The following is an 18816-nucleotide window of genomic DNA, read 5'->3' as shown; positions in this document are numbered from 1 at the left end:
CTGGTAAGGGAACCCGGTAGTGAAGCCTTTTGACTGGTTCCCTACTGTGCATGCGCGAACCGCGCTGCGTTTTATATTTGGCCCAGCAGCGGGGGTAGGAGGAGGGGGGCTGAACTTCTGGGAGATCGGACTGTGGCCACACAAAATATTGACACTTTGGGCCAAATTTGTACATTTTCACTTAGGGGTGTACTCACTTTCGTTGCCAGCGGTTTAGACATTAACCACTTAAGGACCGCCGCACGTTGATATACGTCGACAGAATTGCGTGGCTGGGCACAAGGGCGTACATGCACGTCCCCTTTAAGAACCCAGCCGTGGGTCCGAAGCTCCGTGACCACGCCCACGGGACCCGCGGACCCGATCGCCGCTGGTGTCCCGCGATCGGGTCACAGGAGCTGGGGAGAGGTGAGTGTAAACAAACCTTCCCCGATCTTCTCTGTGGCTTGTCACTGATCGTCTGTTCCCAGCCACGCCCCCTACAGTAAGAAACACAAACGGACACACTTAACCCCTACAGCGCCCCCTAGTGGTTAACCCCTTCACTGCCATTGTCATTTTCACAGTAATCAGTGCATTTTTATAGCACTTTTCGCTATGAAAATGACAATGGTCCCAAAAATGTGTCAAAAGCGTCCGATGTGTCCGCCATAATGTCGCAGTCATGAAAAAAATTGCTGATCACCACCATTACTAGTAAAAAAAAAATATTAATAAAAATGCCATAAAACTATCCCCTATTTTGTAAACGCTATAACATTTGCGCAAACCAATCAATTAACGCTTATTGCGTTTTTCTTTTTTTTACCAAAAATATGTGGAAGAATACATATCGGCCTAAACTGAGGAAAAAAAAACGTTTTTTTATATATTTTTTGGGGATATTTATTATAGCAAAAAGTTAAAAATATTAAAAAAAATTGTAATTGTTACTCTATTTTTGTTTATAGCGCAAAAAATAAAAACCGCAGAGGTGATCAAATACCACCAAAAGAAAGCTCTATTTGTGGGAAAAAAGGATGCCAATTTTGGATGGCGCCGCGCAATTGTCAGTTAAAGCAATGCAGTGCCGAATCGCAAAAAGGGGCCAGGTATTTTACCTGCATAATAGTCCGGGTCTTAATCGGATAATGGCTGTGTGTTGAGTTATTTTGAGGGGACAGCAGATTTACACTGTTATACAAGCTGTACACTCACTACTTTACATTGTAGCAAAGTGTCATTTCTGCAGTGTTGTCACATGAAAAGATATAATAAAATATATACAAAAATGTGAGGGGTGTACTCACTTTTGTGAGATACTGTATGTCATTTTCCTATACACTTCTAATGTGCTATATTCTGCTTTGCCTTCTAGAACCTCTTTCAGTAAGCCAAATTTCAGTCCATGACTACAAACCATCTCCAGAAACCGGAGTTGTCTTCGAAGTTAAATATCCAGAGAAGTTTAATGTCTTCAGCAGAGTAAATATCAGTTACTGGGAAGGCAACAACTTCCGTTCTGTGCTTTATAAAGGTCAGTAATATATTTATGCTGTTTGCTTTCACCTACACAAAATGTCCACTCGGTCCTCTGTACAAGCATGTCAACTGCAATCCAGCTGTCATCTATTTCTTCTCAATCTGGATTGCTTTCAAATTTAAAACAGCCTTTGAATCCTCATAAACACATGAAATAGTAAAATGTTATGGCTGGAAGCTGCAGAAAACACACTGTAGCCTTAAGTGGTCCTTAGAGGGGAACATGTTACATCATCTGTCAACCATCCCCAATTCTCAAAATTTGTGTGAGTTTAGGCAGTGGCGTACCAACTGGGGGGGCGGAGGGCGACCCGCCCTGGTTGCCACACACTGCGGGGGGTGTCAGGCCGGCACCCCCCGCGTGTGAAGCGGTGACAGCGGGGCGGGCTCAGGCAGTGCAGCGGTGACAGGGAAGCCAGGGAGAGCCAGGAGAGCTGAGCTGTGACAGGGTGTGGGGGTGTCCGAGCCAAGTGTGGAATGTAACACTACCCGGTTCACACCAAGACCCGGCCGAGCAGTGCAGGATAAAGAAGACACTCTCTCTCCTCCTATACCACAGGAGGAGAGAGAGACAGTGAGCAGCGGAGGAACTGCTGGAGTTAACTTTTTAAGTTAACCAGCAGGTGATTGATTGCTAGGTGGTCCTAGTACCAACCAATCATTAGCTTGTTAATATGAAAAATTAACTCCAGCAGTTCCCTCCCTCTGTTCAGTGCTGCAATGTCTCTCCCTCTGGCTGCATGATTAGGAAGGAAGGGACTGGGGGGGGGGGTCTGTGTAACATGCAGAGGGTCCAGAGCTGTATGGCGGGTGTCTTTGTAACATTCAGGGGTGTAGGGTGCTTTGTAATGTAAAGGGGTCCCGAAATGCAGGGTGCTGTGTAATGTAAAGGGGTCCAGAGTGCTGTGTAATGTAAAGGGGTCCAGAGGTGCAGGGTTCTGTGTAATTTAAAGGGGTCCAGAGGTGCAGAGTGCTGTGTAAAGGGGTCCAGAGGTGCAGGGTGCTGTGTAATGTAAAGGGGTCCAGAGGTGCAGGGTGCTGTGTAATGTAAATGGGTCCAGAGGTGCAGGGTGCTGTTTAATATAAAGGGGTCCAGAGGTGCAGGGTGCTGTGTAATGGAAAGGGGTCCAGAGTTGCAGGGTGCTGTGTAATGGGGTCCAGAGGTGCAGGGTGCTGTGTAATGTAAAGGGGTGCAGGGTGCTGTGTAATGGAAAGGGGTCCAGAGTTGCAGAGTACTGTGTAAAGGGGTCCAGAGGTGCAGGGTGCTGTGTAATGTAAATGGGTCCAGAGCAGGGGTGGACTGGGACAAAAATTTGGCGCTGGACTTCATCCAGACCGGCCCACTTAATTTTTGCAAACACGCACAAAAACAGTAAACTATACGCAGTTGTCGGCAGTAAAAATAGCGGCGTTTTACTGCCGACGCTATGGGCGGCTCAGTGTGAAAGGGGTCTAATAAATCAGTTACAATGACCAGCGGCAGTGCATTTACCCCCCCCCCCCGCCTTGCTGCATATTAAAAAAATCACAGACACATACACTGACCCTCCTCCTGAAACAAACACTGTCCCCCCCCTCCTTACACAAACACTGTCCCCCCCTCCTTACACAAACACTGTCTCCCCCCTCCTTACACAAACACTGTCCATCCCCCTCCTTACACAAACACTGTCCCCCCCTCCTTACACAAACACTGCCCCCCCTCCTTACACAAACACTGTCCCCCCCCCCTCCTTACACAAACACTGTCCCCCCCTCATTACACAAACACTGTCCCCCCCTCATTACACAAACACTGCCCCCCCCTCATTACACAAACACTGTCCCCCCCTCCTTACACAAACACTGCCCCCCCCTCCTTACACAAACAGTGTCCCCCCCTCCTTACACAAACACTGTCCCCCCCCTCCTTACACAAACACTGTCCCCCCCCTCCTTACACAAACACTGTCCCCCCTCATTACACAAACACTGTCCCCCCCCTCATTACACAAACACTGTCCCCCCCCCTCATTACACAAACACTGTCCCCCCCTCATTACACAAACACTGTCCCCCCTCATTACACAAACACTGTCCCCCCCTCCTTACACAAACACTGTCCCCCCTCATTACACAAACACTGTCCCCCCCTCCTTACACAAACACTGTCCCCCCTAATTACACAAACACTGTCCCCCCCCTCCTTACACAAACACTGTCCCCCCTAATTACACAAACACTGTCCCCCCTCATTACACAAACACTGTCCCCCCCCCTCATTACACAAACACTGTCCCCCCCCTCATTACACAAACACTGTCCCCCCTCATTACACAAACACTGTCCCCCCCCTCATTACACAAACACTGTCCCCCCCTCATTACACAAACACTGTCCCCCCTCATTACACAAACACTGTCCCCCCTCATTACACAAACACTGTCCCCCCCCTCATTACACAAACACTGTCCCCCCCCTCATTACACAAACACTGTCCCCCCTCATTACACAAACACTGTCCCCCCCCCCCTTACACAAACACTGTCCCCCCTAATTACACAAACACTGTCCCCCCCCTCCTTACACAAACACTGTCCCCCCTAATTACACAAACACTGTCCCCCCTCATTACACAAACACTGTCCCCCCCCTCATTACACAAACACTGTCCCCCCCCTCATTACACAAACACTGCCCCCCCTCATTACACAAACACTGTCCCCCCCTCATTACACAAACACTGTCCCCCCCCTCATTACACAAACACTGTCCCCCCTCATTACACAAACACTGTCCCCCCTCATTACACAAACACTGTCCCCCCCTCATTACACAAACACTGTCCCCCCCTCCTTACACAAACACTGTCCCCCCCTCATTACACAAACACTGTCCCCCCCTCCTTACACAAACACTGACACCCCCTCATTACACAAACACTGTCCCTCCTCCTTCCACAGTCCCCTCCTTTCTGGTATCCTTTACAGCCATCTTCTTTCTTTGCAACCAACACAGCTCCCTTTATGTCAGTGCCCCCTCCCTTACCTTACACAGCAGGGAGAAGACACTCAAAGGATGCGAAGCGTCCAAGCAGAAGGCGGGAGCTGTTCAACTTTCAATGTTACAGACAGACGATTGGTTGCTAGGACTGCCCCTAGCAACCAATCACAGGCTTTTTAACTTGAAAAGTTGGACAGCTCCGCCTTCTGCTCGGACAGTCTGTCTTCTATTGTTTGTATGGATGAAAGCGGCTGTGGGGGGGAAGGAGGAGGAGTTACACGGGAGAGAAGAGGTCTGAGAGGACACACAGGCAGGATGTTCAACAGGTTCACTGTTGTCACCCTGCACATGCACGCCACCCAGCAGCGATACTCTGCAGCCTGCACTGGAACCGTGCACATGCAGTAGTTGCAACGGGTGCGGCCACCACCTTCCTCCCCAGCCAGCAGTCAGACTCTGCAGCCGCATGACCCGATACCGATGTGCGGGGCCACTTTCGTCCAGTACATAGCAAACACTGCCTGTATACATTCTGACTGTCAGAGTGTATACAGGCAGTGTTTGCAAATGTACTGGACGAAGGGGCCCCGCACATTGGTATCGGGCTTGCTGCTGCAGTGAGAGTGGAGCTGTCACATCTAAGCACTGATGATGGGGGTGCCCCCGCATATTGGCCCCGCCCATCCCCGACATCGTTTTGACAGCTCCACTCTCACTGCGGCCGCACGCCCCCACTTGCCCACCAATCATCACTGGATGTTTACAGTCAGGGCGGACTCCGGGCTTTTTGGGGACCCATTCGGGGCTTTAGCCACCCCCTCCCAACGCCCCTGAGTGACAACTGGCCCACTGAGCCATCGGCCCACCGGGAAACTCCCGGTAGTCCCGATGGCCAGTCCAACCCTGGTCCAGAGGTGCAGGGTGCTGTGTAATGTAAAGGGGTCCAGAGGTACAGGGTGCTGTGTAATGGAAAGGGGTCCAGAGCTGCAGGGTGCTGTGTAATGGGGTCCAGAGGTGCAGGGTGCTGTGTAATTGAAAGGGGTCCAAAGGTGCAGTTGTAAAGAGGGGGTACACAGTAGTGACAAAAGAGATATTGGGGGAAGCAGAGGCACAGTGGGGTGTTTTTACATTTTAACGTGGGGGGTGGCGGATATAGGATCTGCCCGGGTGCCAAATGCTCTAGGTATGCCCCTGAGTTTAGGTAGAGGGTTATCACTGTGCATGATGCTGAACAGGTGATTGAGAACACCATTTGTCAAATTGTCTCAAAGCAATAGCAGTCTGCAGATTGGAACTCTGGAGCTCTCTTTTATATAATCAGACCTGATGAAAATTCTATGACTCACATGTACACATACATGCACAATACTGAGAACTTTTCTATTAATAATTTTGATTGAAGTAACTAATCATTAACATCCTAATTGTAGGTAAGAGATTATATTTAGCACATTGGATTAATAAAAGCTTCACCTCTTTTTATATCTGAGATCTGCCTTATTTTTTTCTTATTATTAATACATTTCTATATATAAGATGTTTATACTCATGTTCTGTATATTCAGGTATTGTACCCTACAGATGTGCATGATGGAAAAATTCAAGTTAATAATTTTGTTACATCATATTCCTTATGTTAGAATAATTAATTTTTGGAATTTGCTTTGTATATTCGTTATTTTCAAATCGATTCGAATTAGAATTTCAGGAGATGGCTATATTTGTTCTATATGTTTCCATTTCAAATTTAACCACTAACCGGACCGCCCGCCATCGTTATACGTCGGTACTTTGACGTTAAATACCAGGGTTATGGCAGCAGATAACTGGCATAACCCCAATATTTTGTTAAACAGCGGGCGGTCCTCTTTCAGATTAAAGTGGTCCCTGCTGAGGATTCGCCACAAGCTCACTTTTATCGGTCGCGCGAAAGGTGCCCCTGCCGCGTTGTAGTTGTCTCCGCCGCTTACCGGAGCTGTCGAAAGCGGCGGAGATGATCCACGCATGCGTAAGTGGCATTCAAATCACACATGTGAGGTATCACTGGGATCGTTAGAGCAAGAGCAATAATTCTAGAAAAATACCTCCTCTGTAACTCAAAACTGGTAACCTGTAGAAATGTTTAAATGTCGCCTATGGAGAATTTTAAGTGTCAAAGTTTGTCGCCATTCCACGAGTGAGCGCAATTTTGAAGCATGACATGTTTCATATCAATTTACTTGGCATAACATTATTTTTCACAATATAAAAAAAAATTGGGCTAACTTTACTGTTTTCTTATTTTTTTATAAAAAAAAGTGTTTTTTTTTCAAAAAACATTGCGTTCGTAAGACCACTGCGCAAATACGGTGTGACATAAAGTATTGAAACAACCACCTTTTTATTCTCTAGGGTGTCTGAACAAAATATATATACAGTATAATGTTTGGGGGTTCTAGGTAATTTTCTAGCAAAAAAATCTGATTTTAACTTGTAAATAACAAGTTTGAAAAATAGGCCTGGTCCTTAAGTGGTTAAATTCATTTTCAAATTCAAATACATTTTCGATTTTGGATCATTTGTGTTATAATTTATTTTGGATTATTGAAATTCTTTACTATTGAGAAATATTTTGTACAAATTTTGATTCATAATGAAACTAATCGCAGGTCTATTGTACCCCTCATTTGTATGTTGTACTGTTTCACAGATTGCCACTTGCAGGGTTCATGTCTGATTTTTTATATTCCTATCATTTACAATTTCTTTTTATTATTTCTAAAACCTGTTTTTTTTTTTTTTTTTTATCAAAAGCACTTCTGAAAGTTTATTTTCATTTCCATAATCCCATATTGTGATTGATGGTGAAATCTGTGCCATCTCTCACACATGTTGGGCTATGTATGGCCACTGTAGGACGCCATTATAGGCCCCGACAATCTGTACTACAGCAAGAAGACACCAGAAGCATTACCAGGTTTCTGACATGGCTTTTCTATGTATTTATTCTTTTGAGGGAAAATAATATTTTTTAGTTTCCTGACACAAAATTTATAAATAATATATTTGCAGATTTCTTCAAAGGCAAAACTGTGTTTAATCACTTGATGCCAGGGATCTGCTATTCTAATATCACCTTCCAGCTGGTATCAAAGGCCACCTTCAATAAAACCACCTTAGTTAAAAGCAGCGGAGTAGGACATGAGCCACAGCAACACCGGACAGGTAAGGAGAAAAATACATACAATAATAGCTCAAATATGCAGTATATCATGGTTACAAATTATGTCCTTCACATTGCCAGCATTCCCAGGGACTCCAATCTATATATAGAGGAAGTGCCATGTTTACATGTAATATTTTGACTTGGACTATGGACATTGGGTAGGGTTGCCACCTCATCCCTTTAAACCCGAACACATATTAATTACACAGACTGAGGCTAATTTAAAGCGGGGGTTCACCCTAAAAACAATTTTCTAACATTACATTGAGCTCACTCTCGATATTGACAGTATGCCGATATTTTTATTTTTGTTGCTGTACATAACTCGTATAGCTATTTTCTTACCCGGCTTCCGGGTAGTCCCTCCCGCGGGAGTGGGCGTTCCTATGCAGCTGTTATTGATTGACGCGATGACAAAAACTACCACCCCCGTTGCATAAGGAGCGTCACGAGTTGCCGAAAGAAGCCGAACGTCGGTGCGCAGGCGCCGTATAGCGCCGACTCGACGTTCGGCTTCTTTCGGCAGCTCGTGACGCTCCATATGCGACGGGGGGTAGTTTTTGTCATCAAGTCAATCACTAACTGCTGCATAGGAACGTCTACTCCCGCGGGAGCACTACCCGGAAGCCGGGTAAGAAAATAGCTATACGAGGTATGTACAGCAAAAAAAAAAAATCGGCATACTGTCAATGTCGACTCGAGAGTGAGCTCAATGTAATGTTAGAAAATTGTTTTTAGGGTGAACCCCCGCATTAATGCAGATAAGGCACTAAGTGAGTTAAATTACCACCTTAATCAGCCACAGAACATGTAAATAATATGTGTTCGATTTTAAAGGGGTGAGATGGCAACTCTAATATTGGGTCACTTTTGATCTAGAATGTTATACATCTAAAATGTTCATGGGATGATTATGGGATATTGTGGTCTTGTTGGATGCACATCTGGTTACATTTCAGTTTTGGGAAATGGAAGTATGACATTTTCTAATTTTCTCCAGAATTATAAGGCCTCGTACATACGACCGAGAACCTCGTCGTAAAAGAAACTTAGTTTCTTCGACGAGTTTCTTGTCAGGCTTGTCGGGAATCTTGTCAAGCTTTCTTTGCATACACACTGTCAAGACAAAATCTCTTTGTTCTCAAACGCGGTGACGTACAACGCGTACGATGGCACTATAAAGGGGAGGTTCGATTCCACTGGCGCCACCCTTGGGGCTGCTTTTGCTAATCTCATGTTACCGCGTGTTAAGTAAAAGTTTGGTGAGAGACGATTCGCGCTTTTCAGTCTGTTACAGCGTGACGAATGTGCTATCTTCATTGCGAACACTACTTTTACCGAAGGTACCCTCCCGTCTCATACTTTATTCTGAGCATGCTCGGGTTTCTAAGCATACACACTAACGTGTTTCTCGTCGTAAACCAGCCCAACGAGAAACACGACGAGGAAATTGAGACTCCCGACGAGAAATGTTCTCTTTTTTTCTCGTCGAGATCCACAACAGTTTTCTTGACGAAAAACATAGACCCCGTACACACGACCGAGTTTCTCGGCAGAATTCAGCCAGAAACTCGATCGGAGCTGGATTCTGCCAAGAAACTCGGTCGTGTGTACACTTTTCAGAGAGAAAGCCGACGAGGAACTCGTCGGGCCAAATAGAGAACATGTTCTCTATTTCCTCGTTGTTCAATGAGGAAAGTTGGCCCGCCGAGATCCTCGGCGGCTTCAACACAGAACTCAACGAGGAACTCGATGTGTTTGGCACGTCGAGTTCCTCCGACGTGTGTACAGGGCCTTACACATGACCGTTTTTCTCTGCAAAAATGCTCTGCCAGCATTTTTCTTGATGGATTTTGCCGAGGAAAATGGTCGTGTGTACGAGGCTTAACATGTGTCACTATTCTCCAGGACATATCTGTGACATTTAAATATTTACCTGGTCTTCAAATCTCCCGGACATCAAGATTTTTGTTCCACATAAACAGATTGCTGTGTGGACAACAGTTGAAAACATTGCCATAGGCAGCTCATAGACCCCAGACTGTATCCAAGTACACTCAGGCCCGGATTCAGATACGAGATACGACGGCGTATCTCCAGATACGCCGTCGTATCTCTGAGTGCGGGCCGTCGTATCTATGCGCCTGATTCAGAGAATCAGTTACGCATAGATTTCCCTAAGATCCGACCGGCGTAAGTGTCTTAGGCCCCGTACACACGAGAGGATCCATCCGCTGAAAAATCTCAGCGGATCGGTTTCAGCGGATAGATCCCCTGGTGTGTACGTTCCAGCGGATATTTCCGATTTCCAGCAGATAAAAATTTGTAGACATGCTTACAAATCTATCCGCTGGAATCGGCACCAGCGGATCGATCCGGTGGTCTGTACAGACTCACCGGATCGCAAGTGCCTGATTCACAAAGCACTTGCGAGAAAACTTACGCTGCCAGCCTCCGGCGTAAGCCCGCGTAATTCAAAGGGGCGTGTGCCATTTAAATTAGGCGCGCTCCAGCACCGGACCTACTGCGCATGCTCCCTTTTGAATTTCCCGCTGTGCTTTGCGTGAAGTGACGTAATTTTTTCGAACGGCGACGTGCGTAGCGTACTTCCGTATTCCTGGACGTCTTACGCAAGAAGGAAAAATTTTAAAATTTCGACGCGGGAACGACGGCCATACTTTATACAGCACATACGTGTGCTGTGTAAAGTTAGGGCACCAAAAATGACGACTAACTTTGCAACGGGAAACTAGACTAGCAGCGACGTAGCGAACGCGAAAAACCGTCGTGGATCGCCATAACTCCTAATTTGCATACCCGACGCTGGTTTACGACGCAAACTCCCCCCAGCGGCGGCCGCGGTATTGCATCCTAAGATCCGACAGTGTAAAACAATTACACCTGTCGGATCTTAGGGCTAACTATGCGTAACTGATTCTATGAATCAGTCGCATAGTTAGGAAGACCCTAAAACAGAGATACGACGGCGTATCAGGAGATACGCCGTCGTATCTCTTTAGTGAATCTGGGCCTAAGTTCTCTAAACAGCAGTGACTTGACAATACATAGACAACCAACAGCAATCATGACAATACCTAGGCTATAATATACAATACACAGGCATACCTCCCAATTTTTTAAGATGGGAATGAGGGACACCTATCAGCAAAAGTATGCAGGCATAGGACACGCCCCTTGTCACGCCCCTTAAAGGAAAATTGTACAAAAAATAAAAGATTGGTTCAACCCACAAGTGCTTTTTATTTACCATTACTATTCCTTTATATTGGCTTTTAGAATTTATAAATGCAGCAATTTAGAAATCAGATGAAAGGTTTAGCGCTGGACAGGGGCGGACTGACCATTGAGTCACTCGGGCACTGCCCGAGGGCCCCATGCCACTAGGGGGCCCCATCCGGGTTGCCAGGCTCAGTAAAACCAGGGACAGTATGTAAAAATCTGTGTTTTTTTTAGATCTGTCCCTGATATGTCCGAAAATGACATGCTTTTAATGTGAATATCCCAAGATTTTAGCTGCCCGCCTCTGCACTACCTCCTGGCGTGGTGGTCATCTGTAAGCCAGAGGGGCCCCATAATCTTCTATTGCCCAGGGGCCCCATGAGTTGTCAGTCCGCCCCTGGCGCTGGAAAACACTTTTTGATTGATAAAAAGTGCATTTTATATTCAACTATATAGATCAGACCAAAGGGACAAATGAGAAGGAATTAGGGACAGATGGACGTTGCTCCAAATCAGGGACTGTCCCTCAAAATCAGGGAAAGTTGGGAGCTATGCACAGGCAACAGTAAATTTGTACATTTGACTTCTCCCCTGTTCCTTTTCTCCAGCAAAAGCTGACCTGCACTTTCATGTTCATTATACTGTATATTATCCACAATGTGATCCCCTTACAAGCAAACAGGCTTAGTGTATTGCAGGAACTGTGAATGAAGAGCTGTATTACCGTATTTTCCCGGCGTATAAGATTACTTTTTAACCCATGAAATTCTTCTTAAAAGTCGGGGGTGTCTTATACGCGGGTAACCTAACATGCAGACTCTCAGTCAGACCGTGGCCGTCCATTTTTCAAAAGCCGCGCCTCCTCCTTCTGCTGTTCCGTGATAGGTGGAACACTCAGCTTCCCAGCAGAGCCTCTGTTCAGTGTTCCGCCTATCACAGATGCCCTCTCGTCCTCGGTCTCGGACGAGAGGGCAACCGTGATAGGCGGAACACTGAACACAGTGTCTCCTGGGAAGCTGAGTGTTCCGCCTATCACGGAACAGCACGAGGAGGAGGCGCGGCTTTTTGAAAAATGGACGGCCGCGGTCTGACAGATTCTGCATGTCAGGGATAAGGTAAGGGATCGTCGAGACATGCAATGGCACAGTGAGGCATGTAATAGTGGCACAGTGAGGCATGTAATGGCACAGTGAGGCATGCAATGGTGGCATAGTGAGGCATGTAATGGTGGCACAGTGAGGCATGTAATGGTGACACAGTGAGGCATGTAATGGTGGCACAGTCTGGCATGTAATGGCACAGTGAGGCATGTAATGGCACAGTGAGGCATGTAATGGCACAGTGAGGTGATGCGAGGCATGACTAGTAGGAAGGGGGTCGTCTTATACGGTGAGTATATCCTAAAACCAACATTTTAGCTGGAAAATTAGGGGGTCGTCTTATACGCCCAGTCATCTTATACGCCGGCAAATACGGTAGTCTAGTCAGTTCTTCTGACTGTAAAGACAATGCTTATCCACGTATCTTGCTGCAATTGATAAATACATATGATTATTGTAATAATACTATGTTTACAATAAATATCATATATTTTCTAACATGAAGCACAATTAATTTGCTATCTTATCTTTCCTTTAAGCACCTTATCCACCTCAAAATATTTCCATACAAATATTCCTTGTAAACCTTAGCAGTTTGGAAGATCCAGCTGAAAGAACTGCTGTAGAAACATCCACAACAGAAATCAAACTCATCAACCCCACCGAGAAGTCAGCAGAAATGTTTGATGATCAGTCTGAGAGCTCAGCAGCTAGTTCCCCTTATAACTGGACTGAAGAGAAAAATCTAGGTAACAGCTCTGAAACAACAGCTCCCCCCTACTGGTGGGTCAGTGAGACTGCAACAGTGGATGTTGAAGGGTTTGTGAACGAAATCCCTCCAGACTATGAGAATCCCACTTCAGTAAGTTTCTCCGCTGAAACTGTCCAAGATCCTCTTCTTCCACCCAGCTTTAAAGTCTCAATCAGCTGGTTCCCACCAAAGCCACCAACTGCATTTGATGGTTTCAACATATATATTCACAAGGATGGTAAATATCTAACACGTTGAGTCATGTTTAGTGTAACAATTTGTCATTCTGTGCAATTTTGAAATAGATTTAAAGTGGACTTGAACTAAACAAGTTAAGATTGCTACCTTATAGAAAACATCTAGATATGCTAAGCAGCCTGAAAAATCTACTTTTTATCTGGAAGCGGAGTTCCGACAAAAACAAAAAAAAAATTAAAAGTCAGCAGCTACTGCAGCTGCTGACTTTTAAAAGAAGGACACTTTACCTGTCTGCCTGCGATGTCCTCACCCGAAGCCGATTCGTCCCCTCGGCTCTGGGTGGAGGCGCCGGCATTGCTAGTAAGGGAATCAGGAAGTCACAGCCTGGTTCCCTTCTGCAAGAGTCGTGCTGCGCATTCACCATCGGACATGGTGTAGATCGCCGCGGATACTGCGATGATCTATCACTGGAAGTGGGAGCAAAGACCTGTATTAGATAGTTATCTGCTCCCCCTCCCTACGAAAGGTGCCAAATGTGACACTGGAGGGGGAGGAATCCGGACAGCGGAAGTTCAATTTTTGGGTGGAACTCCGCTTTAACCATTTCAGCTCCGTAAGGCCAGGCCATTTTTTTCTATGCAGCACTGCACTACTTTAACTAATAATCGCGCAATTATGCAATGCTGTACACAAACAAAATTTACATTATTTATTTTCTCACAAATAGAGCTGTCTGTTGATTTGATCACCTATTTTTTTAATTATATAAACAAAAAAAGGCAGACAATTTTGAAAAAAAAATAATATTCTTTCTGCTATAAAACATATCCCATAAAAAATAAATATAAATCAAATGTCTTAATACATTTTGGCCACAATGTACTCTGCTCATGTCTTTAGTAAAAAAAAATGGTTGATTGGTTTGTGTGAGAGTTATAGCATCTACAAAGTATGGAGCTGGGCAGAAATGGTGGGCAGTGGGCATAGTCAGGCACTCTTGATGTGTGTTATCGCAGTCTGTTGGCTCTATCAACCCCTGTCCCAGTGCAAGATTACGGTGGTGGTGTGTGTGTGAATAGAGGAATATAGTCAAAAACAGAAGACCGGGTTAGGAGGCCAAAACAGGTAATCAGACTAGCCGGGATCGGGAAGTCAGGAATCAGCGCTGTCAGAAGCCAAAGATCAGGATCAGGAACCAGAAGAAACGTCAGCCAGGCAAAAGTCATAACAGGAAACCAGCAGAGACACACTGAATATGTTGACCAGGCGAAGGCACTAAAGGAATAAGCAAGGCAGATTACATAGCCAGAAGGGGCTGGCTGTAGGCTGGACTAATGAGGCAGGTAATGGTGCAGGCGAGTCACTGTGGCAACAATCAGTGGTTGGTAATTAACTGACAGTTGAGCAGCCTTGAGCACTAAGAAAAGAGCTGCTAGAAGCCCAGCCCTGACAGCCAGCAGCAGCACAGGGGACGATTTGGATTATTAGTAAGTAATGTCTATGAATATAACAGGATCTATAAATTGAGGACAGGAGGATTATTGATAGGTCTGCTCCCCCTCCATTTATAGATTGTTTCATTCATAGGAAAAGGCAGATATAGTTGACCACTCTTGATGAGAGCCAGTGAAAGCCTCTTAGTTCTATTAGCTCTCGCCACACATAAAAATGTATGGTAGTGGGGGTAGGGGGTGGCATTGGAGATTTTGGCGAAAGGAGGACACAGCAGCACAAGCGACACGTCTCACTGAGGGTAAATTATTTTGTCACTTGTACTGATTTTGTTTTGTTTTTGTTTTAGGTAAGCTTAGGCTTTAAAGGGGTTGTAAAGATTTGTTTTTTATTTTCTAAATAGGTTCCTTTAAACTAGTGCATTGTTGGTTCACTTACCTTTTCCTTCGATTTCCCTTCTAAATGTTTTTTTTTTTTTTTTGCCTGAATTTCTCACTTCCTGTTCCTCCTCAGTAACTTTTCCCCCATCATCCGAGCCGTTCTGGCTGGGGGTTAGTCAGCATACTCGCAGCAGGGATGTAGTCCTAAGGGAGGGGGCGAGCATGCTGACTAACCCCCAGTCAGAACGGCTCGGATGATGGGGGCAAGCATACTGAGGAGAAACAGGAAGTGAGAAATTCAGACAAAGAAAAAAAACATTTGGAATGGAAATTGAAGGGAAAAGGTAAGTGAACCAACAATGCACTAGCTTAAAAAAAAAACTATTTAGAAAATAAAAAACAAACCTTTACAACCCCTTTAAGGATACATTTGTCATACTTTATCGCAATGGATACTGCCCCAGAAAGTCCCAAAATGTTCTTGCCTGTGACTAGACAGCCAAACTTGTGCCTAGAATAGGAAAGAAATCAAACAACCAGCTTAGTGTCTTTGGACAGTGTTCTCTGAGTGCCTTATACATAGGGTATCAAAGCAGGGTCAAGTTAAAGTCCCAAAGCTCAACAGTCCCCAATACTTTACTTACATCTGTGTGTCCTATAATAGTTTCAGTACACTCTGATAATTGCTTCCATATCAACCAGTTCCAGAATTAACCTACACATTCATCACATTTACAGCTGTCTGGTCACATTTATTGCTGGGCCCCCATATCCAGTTATCAGATGGAGTGTTAGACATTTTCTCACATGTTTCTGTGGTCTACTTAACTTCCTTTGTTGTAAAAGCTTGTTTACCAGGCTTAATAGTTAAAATTAAAATTTACACACCTGCAGTTAAATTATTCTGAGCAGTTACCCCACCACCTCCTCCGATATGGCTTTGTCTGAAATTTCATTCAGTCCGAGTGAGAAATCTTCTGGGGTTTCCTTTTTTTCACCCAAATGTCTTTATAGTATTTTTGATCATTTGTACTGGACTGGTGAGAGGTGACTTTTTTATATGAATTATTTTCAAATGTCTCCTGCAGATCCCTAGAAACCCTCCATCCAGACCCTTTGAAATGAGTTATATGATGAGCTGAGCCAAATTTATATTAGGAACACATTAAGATGAAAATGTTGAACATCTACATTTCCTATTATGGACAACTTCAGGCTATATTTAAGAATATTTGACTTTTCTTTTCTCTGTCTGTTTAGGAAATGTGACGTTAATCTCTAGTGTGGATGAAAATACTCATGATTTTGTAACAGAACTGATGGAGCCAGGAAAATACACATTTACCATAAGAACATTTAGCTCTTCTGGATCTTGTGACACTAGAGAAAGCAGTGATGCCAAAGCACTCAGCTTCTATATTAGTAAGTGAAGAACTTTGGGACTAACTGTGTGCTGAGAGACTTAATCATGGTAGGCACTTCCGTGAACACATTAGTAATGTTGATGCTCCTACAGGAGGAATCGTTGTTACTGAACACATACTGTATATGGGATATTCAGGAGCTTTCCGTAGTTTTTCATTGAAAGCGCCTGTGTAGATATGCTGTGCACAGTTTTGTGTTTTCTGCTGTAAACCTTTGTATTTTGTTTGGTGACTACACTGCCCTGCCTTTATGAAGGATACAAATCCTTCTGTTTTTCTGAAAAATTATGCATGAGTTTATCAGACTTAGAATGAAACTCAAGCTTTGTTGAAAAAAGAATCCTTTAGGTGACCTACAGTATATAAGTACAAGGTGTGTCTAAAATGTTTGGTGAATGGTATCAGAAAACAAAAAAAACAGAAGATACAAACAAATTACCTTTACTGACTTTTAAAATAATCGTCATCCATCACAACACACTTTTGACAACGTTTATAAAACGTCTGGAAACTGTCAGCAAAGGCCTCTTTATGAATCAATCGCAAAACCACTGTCCTACATTCTTGGATTACTGCTACGTTCGCAAAATGTTCGCCTTTCATAAAGCTCTTCAGGAGAGGAAACGGCGGATGACTGAGAACAGGTACGCCGAACTGAGCCAAGAATTGGCGCACGTGGATCACACAGAACGCAGGCGCAGGATGGATACTGGTCACACTTGGTAATTAAATCTCCAGAGGTTTCCATCCATTTTGCATTCTGATCTTCCACTTACCCACATCTTTGCGGATGATGGTGCGCATCTTGTCTTTGCAAATGCCCAATTCCTCCACCATCAATCGTAGAGTTAGTCGCTGATCTTGTGCCAGCATTTGTTGCAGTTGCCCGATCGTGTCTGGGGTTCTGCTTGTCGATGACCGACCCAAACGTGGCTCATCCCCAGTCATTTCCTTCACATCGCAAAAGCATTTGTGTGACGGTCACCACGTTTACGACCTTCCATCAACCTACGACAGCTTATCCGACACACAGACAAACCAGCAGGCACGATCCATATCAATTCCCCAGAAAATGAGACTGACAGCTCTATTATCTGCTTCAAAATGTATTAACACATTTAATAGTTAGCTCTCAAGTTTATATACAGTTTTCAAGGCATGTTTCAGTGATCACAGGAACAATCAAACTCTCCACCCACACATCACACCCTGAGGGGGCTTCAATAAACCTTCAGATGGCTAATTGCTAAACATTCCAGACATTTTGGCGCTGGTCTATAATTAACATGACCTAATCACTGCACCTGAGAAGTCACATTCCTTTATTAACAGAATTCAAACAAAACACCATCACACAATGAATTCCCCTCAATCCACATCTTTAGACAGACGGTCTGTCTCCGACAGAAAGGTATTCACACCTGAGCATCATAGGCTTTAAACAGTGTTATCACACAATGAAAGGCCTTTCAAGAGCCAGCCTCATTTAACAACTCACTAGCCAGGGCTAATCATTGAAAAGAGTCATTATTGACCGGTAGGGTCAGAATACTCTTTACAGACATTAAAGAATATATTGTAGATTACTGTCCATGTTAAAACAATCCAACATATGTCCCTTTATTTCCTGGCTCAATCTGTGCCCAAAAGTGACTCCTGTTACAGTTTGAAACAGTTGTAAACAACTTTTCTGCTCATGGCTTCTGTCCCGTACACGTGCACCAACATTTCATGTGTCTCTGTTTTCACTAATTTGTAGCAGAACTTGATGTTCACTCATTGCTCCATTGCACTGTGACCAGTGGCGGCTGGTGCTCAAAATTTTTGGGGGGGGCGCAAACGAAGAAGAAAAAAAATCGCAGCCTCACTGTGCCCATCAAATGCAGCCACTGTTCCATCAATTCGCACCACTGTGCCATGCCATCAAACGCAGCCACTGTGTCATGCCATCAAACGCAGCCACTGTGCCATGCCATCAAACGCAGTCACTGTGCCATCAATTGTCACCACTGTACCATGCCATCAAACGCAGCCACTGTGCCATGCCATCAAATGCAACCACTGTGCCATGCCATCAATTGTGGTCACTGTGCCATCAATTGTCACCACTGTGCCATGCCATCAAATGCAGCCACTGTGCCATGCCATCAAATGCAGCCACTGTGTCATGCCATCAAATGCAGCCACTGTACCATGCCATCAAATACAGCCACTGTGCCATGCCATCAAGTGTGGTCACTGTGCCATCAATTGTCACCACTGTGCCATGCCATCAAATGCAGCCACTGTACCATGCCATCAAATGCAGCCACTGTACCATGCCATCAAATGCAGCCACTGTGCCATGCCATCAATTGTGGTCACTGTGCCATCAATTGTCACCACTGTGCCATGCCATCAAATGCAGCCACTGTACCATGCCATCAAATGCAGCCACTGTGCCATGCCATCAAATGCAGCCACTGTGCCATGCCATCAAATGCAGCCACTGTGTCATGCCATCAAATGCAGCCACTGTGCCATGCCATCAAATGCAGCCACTGTACCATGCCATCAAATGCAG

At 44.8% G+C, this 18816-nt stretch overlaps 1 protein-coding gene across 3 annotated transcripts in view; it reads left to right on the top strand.

Annotated features, from left to right (window-relative positions):
• PTPRO (protein tyrosine phosphatase receptor type O) overlaps positions 1-18816 on the top strand; it is a 112553-nt gene that overhangs the window by 35493 nt on the left and 58244 nt on the right. For all 3 annotated transcript variants that reach the window (XM_040345527.1, XM_040345525.1, XM_040345526.1), the window contains exons 3-6: positions 1358-1516; positions 7555-7707; positions 12588-13037; positions 16090-16251. In XM_040345527.1, the coding sequence (XP_040201461.1) occupies positions 1358-1516; positions 7555-7707; positions 12588-13037; positions 16090-16251 (924 nt within the window). The remainder of the gene's footprint in view (positions 1-1357; positions 1517-7554; positions 7708-12587; positions 13038-16089; positions 16252-18816) is intronic.

Source organism: Rana temporaria, chromosome 3 (assembly GCF_905171775.1).
Source record: "Rana temporaria chromosome 3, aRanTem1.1, whole genome shotgun sequence".
NCBI classification, from domain to species: domain Eukaryota; kingdom Metazoa; phylum Chordata; class Amphibia; order Anura; family Ranidae; genus Rana; species Rana temporaria.
This window is presented reverse-complemented; position numbering and strand designations above follow the sequence as displayed.